Raw genomic sequence first — 9054 nt, 5'->3', positions numbered from 1 at the left:
TTTGCTAAGCTTGTTCTAAGTAGGTGCTTTAGACCACTGAGCCATCCCACCAGCCCCTGTTTTTTTTTTTTTTTAATATCAGTGATCAAACTTTGGACTTTATGCTTGCCAGACAGGTGCTTATGCCACTAAGTTATATCCCCAGCTCTAAAGTTGGTGTCTATTTCTTTATGTGTTCTGACTAATATCTTTGTTGATATATGTATTGAAAAAAAAATCTTAGTTTGTGGCTTGCCTTTCTCTTCTCTTAATCATGTATTTTCATACAGAAAAATTATTTTAAAATGGGTCTTACCATGTTCCTCAGGCTGAGTTTGAACTTATGGACTAAGATGATCTTCCGACCTCAGCCTCCAGCATAGCTAACAGCTACTTGCACTACCATGTATGGCTAGGAGACAATATTTTAATGAAATTCAAACTGGGCATGGTGACACACACCTGTAATCCCAGCATTTTGGAGGCTGAGGCAAGAGGATGGCTTTGAGTTTGAGGCTAGCCTGGGCTACAAACTAAGTTCAAGGCCAACTGGAACTGCATAGTGAAATCTTGTCTTTAAAAGATCAAAAAAGAAGAGAGAGAAAAAAAGAAAGAAAGAAAACTAAGAAAAAGAAATTCAATTTACTATTTTTTTCTTTTATAGTTAGTGTTTTGGATGCTCTGCTCACCATAATGCCTGGTCTCCATACTTTGTTCTAAGAGTTTTATTCTTTTTTACCTTTTCCATTTAAATTGTAATCCAGTTCGGTTCTGGGTTTGTGTGAGGATCAAGGTTCATTTCCCCCTAGTAGCCATCCAACTGTTCTAGCACCATCTGCTGAAAGCAGCCCTCCTTCTTAAATTTTACACTGAGTGCAAGCAAGCCTTCAGGAAACAGAGTGCCTCATACTCACCAGTCTCAATAGTCTGCTTTCCTCCCGAGAGGACGCCCAGAGGGAGTGTGCCTGTGGGGGTGAGGCCCTTGAGGGTCAGCACACTCTCACTCTCTTCCCTGCAAAGGAACACCAGAGCCCTGGTTAATGCCAGGGAGTTCCCACCTCGCCATTCTGCAACACACACAGGAAGGTTAAAATACAGAGGACGAGACAGCTCCTTCTACCTCCCACCAGCCCGACTCAAAGAGGTTTTCCACAACTATTCCAATTTTAAAGAATGAGATAGTTTGTTTCTCAACCAAAAGTTCTCTAACCAGGCATTTCCCATACATTATCTCATTTAATTGTGGTAATCACCTTGTGAGCTAGGTCCTTTTATCTCTCTTTTATAGATACAGAAATGCAGGCATAGATTAAACCCAAGAGGACATAGCTAAGAGGCAGAATCAGAGTTTCAACACAGGTAAATCTGGCTCTGAAATCTCCACTACACAACTACACTCAGTACATCAAAGTGAGCACCACACGCATACTTGCCCCAACATATTTAGTCACTTTAACAGACGTATCTATTCAGTGTACACTCAGGCTAAAAGCCTGGAGTTCCAATACCAAATTCCAATTCTAAAAAACTACCCTAAAATCAATTTCTAATGTGCTTTCAAAAGGCCTCTATTCCACACTGTTAATGACAGATTGATACTTACCGAAGAACTGAAAAGACTCGTGCCATTTTCCCAATGGCTCTGATTTTATTCTTAATGATCTCTTTTCGAACTGTAGTGCCTCCTCAGAGAACACAAAGAATATATAAGTTAAAAGGATATAGTAACACATTGGCTTTTTTAAAAATGCAGGATAAAGTGCCATTTTTTGTTTAAAGAAAAACTGTTAAATTTTTAAAAAGAAAAATAAAGGCCTAAGTTTGTTTAAACAAACAAAAATCCCAGGACACTGAAAAGCAAGAGGGGAAAAAAAAAATAGCTCAGAAGAGATAATGGTGAAGTAAAGAATTAAGGAGCCACAAAAAGACTATGAGTGGTAGGAATGTTTGTGGTTCTGAAATGCAACAAATAGTAAGGAAGAAAACACATACACATAAACCTCACAAAGACAGCTGCTACAGCAAAGACCTCTTTTGAGAATGCAGTAGGCCCCTGTAGGGTGCAGGGCTGGCCTGCCAAAGGACAGTGGTCATTTGAGCAGCTGCCTTCTGCAGTAAACACAAGACCCCGCTAGCTCTCTTGAACTTAGTGAGGGCTGCCTTCACACTACCGTTTTCACTTACTCATACCAGTGAGTTATTTCCTCAGCACACTATGGACATCTGTACAGTACAAGTACATGGATAGTTAAGGTATTTAAAAAAGCAGATAGAAAATATTAACATAACACTTCATGGTTTGTTCTAATCTAAGATCCAGGAAATAGCTCACACATGAGAAGCCAAGGTCCAGACATGCACCAGGTGGGACAACATTCATAAGTCAGAAAAGAAACATGGCTATCCCTTCCTTGACTCTAGCTCTCAATGATCTGCTGGAACAAGCAGAAGGGCCTGAGAAAACAGTCATTACCACTGAAAGAGAGGACAGAGGGCCATGCAAACTGGTCAACTACCAACTAAAAAGGTCTACCCAATAGACTGCAGTGAGACAGACAGCAAGTAGTAAGGCCTTAGCACACTTCAGTTGTATACCTTTCTGAAAGCTTGAAATGTAGAGATCTTCAGGGAGAAGACACACCAAGAAACAAGGAATGGAGATATAAATATGAAAAGAGAATGTAAGTGTGCATGGAAGAGAAAAAAATCAAAGTGAAATGCACCAAGAGCAGGCTAAATGGTAAATACAGATTCCTTCTCTCTGTTGTTTCTTCCATTTCTTAAGTGTCATGTTCCGCATGATTTCCCACCTATTATTATTTAACATTTTCTACTCCCCTCATCAAAAAATCACATTAGACAAATAAAAAGATATTTGTGGAACAAACAAGTAACAAAACGAGCAGAACTGTTCACAACTGTCTTACTAAGAACATTATTACTTTGTTTCATGAATTCACTATCTTCTAGTTTTCAGGGGATAGTTTCCTTCCAATAAAGTAAAAGCCTTCAAGCTCATTCAAGGTGCCTTCTGAATAGTTTTTGTTTGGTCTGAGAGGGACTGCGTGGGTGTCTGCTGATCCCGGACTCACTGGCTGTTGTGTGAGGGGCCTTCTGGCTGCTGTGGGGGCCTTGACCATGAGCTTAGTGCTGGGTGGTCGCAGCCTCAGTCAGGGAACTGAGGATGCACATGGGCCACTTCATCTTTTTAGGGTACTGATGTCCTCAATGTACTCCTAGCCCAGAAACTTTTTGGGTTATATATATATATTTTTTTAGAGATTAGACTTGGAGAAGAGGCAGTCAGCCTCTCAGGACAACTAGGACCTTATTTGCGTTGCAAACAGCTTTCGCCTTATCTACTTACATTCATTTCTTACCAACCCTAACCACCGGCCTCCAGTTCCCAAGTGGTGCTGAACTCAGCATTCCCTACTGCTAAAACGGGCTTCTGCCTTCTCCTGTCAGATAAATCCATAACACTAATGAAATTTGTTTTTCTGGTTTCTAAATATTTCTAAAAATATTTCTCCACATTCTTTTGTTTTTTTCCTTGTACTGGAAATCACACTCAGGGTCTTGTGCATGCCAGGCAGGCACTGTGCCCATGTTATATCCCTAGCCCTCTACTTTATAGTAATGCTTTTTTTTTTTTGTCTTTTTGAGACAGGGTTTCACCATGCAGTTCAGGCTGGCCTTGAACTCATTTTATAGCCCAGACTGGCCTCAAACTCAGAGTACTCCTCCTGCCTCAGCTTCCCAAGTACTGGCATTACAGGCATGTGTCACCTTGCTCAGCAACTATCATAGGTATACAACTTTTGTCTACCTTTTTTAATTGTGACATATAACAAAAATACATACAAGTACATAAATGTCTAACTCACTGATTTATTAAAAAGCAAATGCCTACAAAACCCCCACTCAAGTCAATAAACAGATCACCTGCTGTCTCTTCCACCCTCTTTAATTTCTCTCCTCTCCAAAGGAAATAATTCTCTTGAGTTTCAATAGAAGCATTGTTTGGCTGTTCTTTATAGTTTACCATGTAAGCATGCATCCATAAGTGCTAAGGCTTTAATTGCCTTAGGATTTTACATAACTGGAACAATTGAGTGCATTTTTTGGCCTTGCTTTGTTTGTTCAACACTAGGTTTGAAAGATTCATCCATGTTTTTCCACATTGCTGTAGTCTGCTTTCATCAGTGTGTGCTTATATGAATATGCCATATTAACCAATCATTTGGGCAGACTCCTAATTTTTGGCAGCTATGGATATATGGCTGCTGAGTATTTCTGTAGCATTTCTTTTCACTGCACGTATTTTTGTCAAGTAGATTCTCTGCTTAATAGGGATACTGAATAAAAACAAATTCGTGATTGATTGATTGACTGATTGATTGAGAGGTAGTATGGCCATGCAGTTCAGGCTGGCTTTAAAGAATGTAGCCCAGACTGGCCTCAAACTCATGGTAGTCCTCCTGTCTCAGCCTCCTGAGGGCAGAGATCACAGACATGAGCTACCACAGCTGGCTTGATTGTCCACTTCACAATAGTTTTCTGTATGGCAAGGGCTTTTCTGTGTCTCATTTAATAATAGTACTTCTACCCATTCTCCTTCTTTTCTCTGGGACTCCAGATACATCATGCTATGCTTACTCAGCATATTGCCTGTTTCATGCATTTTGTCTTCTGATCTATTTCCAGATCATTTCTAGCTTTATCAAATATGTGGTTAATTCACTTGTTGAGGTTTTTTTTTCAGTCCTAAAACTTTCTTTTGATGTTTTATCAAATCTGCTATGCCCATTTTCTAATTGGCAATCTAATCTTGTACACTCTTGAACACAGAAGCAAGTTTTTAATTTTTTCAATCTGATTTGTTTTTAATTATTATGGTTGCATACAAATTTGTGCTCATGTTGTACCTTCCTCACTTTAGTGCAAGTTTTGTTTTTAATTTAGCACAGGTATTTTAAACTTTAACCTAACAGTTAGGAGGGTCTGCTTTTGTTTGTTGTTGTTTTTGGGGTTCTCATTCATTTTGTAGCTCCTCATATACCAAGTTAACCATTTAAGGCCCTTCATGATATTACCTTAGTCTAGAGAGATGGTTTTTCAACAGATGCCTGGGCCCACCTTATTTAAGTTTCAGGCAATGAGATGATGGTGATGAAGGCTTCTATAAGGGAAACAATATCACACATAGGGACTCACATGATGTGGTATCATACTTGTCACTGGTAGACCCAGGTCTCTACTGAGGGACATTTAGGTTGTTTGGAACTTTTTGTCACTAAAAAAAATAAAACATCAAGGAGTATCCCACATGCAACTTTTGGCACCCTTTTGTGAGTACATCCTTCAGTAACTATGAATGTATTACAGCCAGGCCACTGGGGCTGAGGCCAGAGTGCTGGGATTACAGGTATGTGCCATCATGCCTGACTTAAATTCCCTTTTTTTGGTCTTTCCGAGACAGGGTCTCACTATACAGTTCAGGCTGGCCTTGAGCTCACTTTGTAGCCCCAGGTGGTGTCAAACACACCAATCCTCCTGCCTCAACCTCCCAAATGCTAGCACTGTAGGCGTGTACAACCACACCTAGCTTCGGCTTAAATTCTTAAATCATTTTTCCCCCCTTGGTTATATACCATTTCCTTGAGAACTGGCTTCTTGTAGTGACTTCCTAACCCATAGATAAAGGTACTCACAAGCTCTGTTCCCTTTGTTTGTGACTCCACGTGAAACCTGAAGCATAAATATGTATGGAAATCTCACCTATGCCCCAAGTGAGCTAGGTTTTCTCCACTGGGAGGGTGATTTATCCTAACATCTGACTAAATCACCTTAGCCACAGAGCCTGGAAAAGAGTCAGGCTGCTGCTTAGGTGACCACCACCTCTCCAGGCTCCTGCAGACAAGTTAGGACACATCTACTAAAGCAAACCCCTGAAAACACACAAGGAAAAAATACTTGTCTATATATATATGACAAGTGATATATATATCAAAATGTTATTATATAAGGATCCCTCACATACTGATAAGAGAAAAATATATACATAATTCAGAAGAAAGGTGGATAGAAGATTGAGTTAACATTCACAGAAGAGAAATAAGGCAAATAACCATAACAAAAGAATGTTAGCATGTCATCACTAAAGTACAAATCAAATTTTAAAACAGACAGTAACAGTGTAAGAGGCAACACTGAGGAAAACATTGTAATCACAACCACAAATGTAAAATGGCACAGCCTTCCCAGATGCCAACTGAACCAGATTTATATTCTTTTTTTTTTTTTTTGAGGGGTGCTGGATACTGAATCCATGGCTTTACATGTTTTTTCCAAGTGCTCTAACATTGAACTACATTTCCTGTCCTCAAATTTTAAGTACTAACTAATAAAGAATGCAATTTCTAGAAATTTATTCTATGGAAATAATCAAGGTAATGTTATTGGTTTTATAATACTGCTTTACTTCCTTTCATTTCATGTACCACCACCAGAAATACATTTGTTTGAGGTCAGCCTGGACAACTAAGCAAGACCCTGCCTCAAAATAAAAAGGGCTAGGGCTGGAGAGATAGCTCAGCAGACTAACCACCTACTTAGGCAAGCACAGGGGCCAGGGTTTGATCCCCTGCACCATATGTCCCCCTGCCAGCCATGCCCCGGGGCTCACTGAGCCAGCCTCTGAGATCGGGTGTGTGGTGCACACCTGTAATCCCAGCACTGGGGAAGCTGAAAACAGATGGATCACTACAAGTCTGAACTGCATAGTGAGACCCTGTACCAAATACAGGGCTGGGGACATGGCTTAGCACTCCCTGATTTCAATCTCCAGTGCCAGGGATGAGGAGTTGGGGAACCTGGGGGAGAACCATTATACAAACATCAAAACAGAAGAGGTTTTTAAAGCAAAATACTTAAAAGAAAATACAATATACAACAACATGGTATTGGTTAGTACAAAGACTGATCAATAAGGACAACTACATAATTACTAGAAGTTAGTAATTTTTTAAAAAGTAAATGTTTACAAGGCCTTTCTGTGACTTCATCATTTTGAATAAAAATGAGAGAAAGAAACATATGCAAAGACAACAGACAACTAATATCAAGATGTCAATGGTGAGCATTTATGAGATGGTGAAATTATGAGTGAATAATTTTTCCTATTTATGTTTCCTTTATTTTTCAGATTTTATTTTTCTACAGTGAACAGAGTTTTATTTTAATAACAGAAAGAAAGCAATTCAAGATAAACTAAACTCCAGCCCTAAACTTCCTAGTTCCTAATTTAAATGTAGGAAATTTACCTTCTGCTTCATCATCAGACATCAGTTCATCATCAGAGCATATGCTCAGAATGTTAACCAGCATCTCCGTGACTGCATGAGCAAAAAGCACCCAAAATATACACAATTAGTAAGGGACTTTCTCTCAAACAATATTTATAATATACACACATGCTAAATAAGTAGAAACAAATTATTTATCATTATATTGTTAAGAATAGCTATAGACAAGTATTGGGACAGAGGCCCATAAACTTAGCAAATCAGGAGATTCAGGAAGAATGCAAGTTCTAGGCCATCCAGGAAGACTGAAGAGAGATTCTAGCTCAAAATAAAAGAAACAAGTTACAAAGTAAGCTCAAGGCCAACCTGAACTGCACTGTGAAACCCTGTGTCAAAAAAAAAGAATAAACAAACAAATAAATAAAAATATATTTTAAAAAAACAAAAGAAAAAAATTAAAAAGGGCTGGCAATGTAGTTTAATTCTGCCTGTAAACCATCAGATTCAGAGAGAATTCTGATAGAAAATTTTTGCTCCATTAAGTCTTCAAAGATTCTTGAAGAATTTTTACTCCAGTAAGTCTTGCAAAACTACATGATTTTGGGGCTGGTGAGATGGCTCAGTGATCTAAAGCATCTACTTACAACAAGCTTAGCAAAGCACAGGGACCGCGGTTCAATCCCCCAGCACCACATGCCAGCCAGCCCCGCCCCCTGGTGGGTTGAGCTGGCCACACACACACACACACACACACAAATAAATAATTTTTTTTAAAGTTTATAAAAAAAAAAACTACGTGATTTCATCAGAATGTTGTCTATAGCCTTTCTTTGGATATATACATGAAAAAATCTCTTCCCACTTTTCAAAGAAATTACATCAACAGGCCTAGAGCCAATGTGCTTATTTTATATTTGTATAGCTTATTTGTGTAGCTCTACAAATAAAATTCTAGGGCCAGGGAGATAGCTCAGTAGAATAAGTGCTTGCCTGGCAAGCACAAGGACCTGAGTTCAATACTTGGTTCCACAAAAAACAAATACAAATAAAATTCTAGAGACAACACATCCTATTTAAATATTTTCACCACTAAAAGGATAGTACAAGACTTGATCATGGTAGCACAGCTACTTATTTAGAATAAGACATCTGTAATACATTAGCATTGGCATGAAAAAACAACTAAGCACCATTTAAAACTCCTCAGAGGAGCCCTGCTGGAGTCACATGCCTGAGATCTTAGCATTAAGAAGGTTGGGAGGGAAGGATTGCAGTAATTTCAAGGCCAAACTGGACTATAAAGTGAGCTGAAGAGCAGCCTAGATTATACAGTAAGACCCTGTCTTAAAAACTAAAAATAATAAAAAATAAAAACAAATTTTTGGAGGCCTGGACATGGTGACACACACCGATAATCCCAGTACTTCGGAGGCTGAGGTAGGAGGATCATAGAGAGTTCAAGGCCAACCTGAACTACTCAGTGAAACTGTGTCTTGAACAAAACAAAACAATTCTTTGAAGGGAACAAAATTAGCAAATATTTAGGTGCATGAAGGTTTCCCTTTTCTTACCTTTTTCCCCAACAAAAGGCAAAGACCATGTGAAAACATCCATAAAGTTTGGAAGCCAGTAGGGGTGTGGAGAACAGTTAAACTGCCTGATATTCATGACATTGTTTTCGTATTTCAGTACTGCAGCTAGAAAGGAAAAGCAAGACATTAGGTACAGAGGAGCACGGCATGGGAACTGATGTGCTTTCTACAGCTGC

The 9054-nt window shown here is 39.0% G+C and overlaps 1 protein-coding gene across 1 annotated transcript in view; it reads right to left on the bottom strand.

Moving 5' to 3' along the window:
- Positions 1-9054, bottom strand: part of Ppp3cc (protein phosphatase 3 catalytic subunit gamma) — a 103929-nt gene that overhangs the window by 11997 nt on the left and 82878 nt on the right. The window contains exons 10-14 of the mRNA XM_023714624.1: positions 8858-8983; positions 7305-7376; positions 2575-2601; positions 1583-1664; positions 894-991 (exon numbers count right to left, since the gene is read on the bottom strand). Of these exons, the coding sequence (XP_023570392.1) occupies positions 894-991; positions 1583-1664; positions 2575-2601; positions 7305-7376; positions 8858-8983 (405 nt within the window). The remainder of the gene's footprint in view (positions 1-893; positions 992-1582; positions 1665-2574; positions 2602-7304; positions 7377-8857; positions 8984-9054) is intronic.

Source organism: Octodon degus, unplaced genomic scaffold (genome assembly GCF_000260255.1).
Source record: "Octodon degus isolate 3935 unplaced genomic scaffold, OctDeg1.0 scaffold00036, whole genome shotgun sequence".
Taxonomy (NCBI): Eukaryota; Metazoa; Chordata; class Mammalia; order Rodentia; family Octodontidae; genus Octodon; species Octodon degus.
Note: the sequence above shows the minus strand (reverse complement) of the source record. Positions and strands in the feature narration are given on the sequence as shown.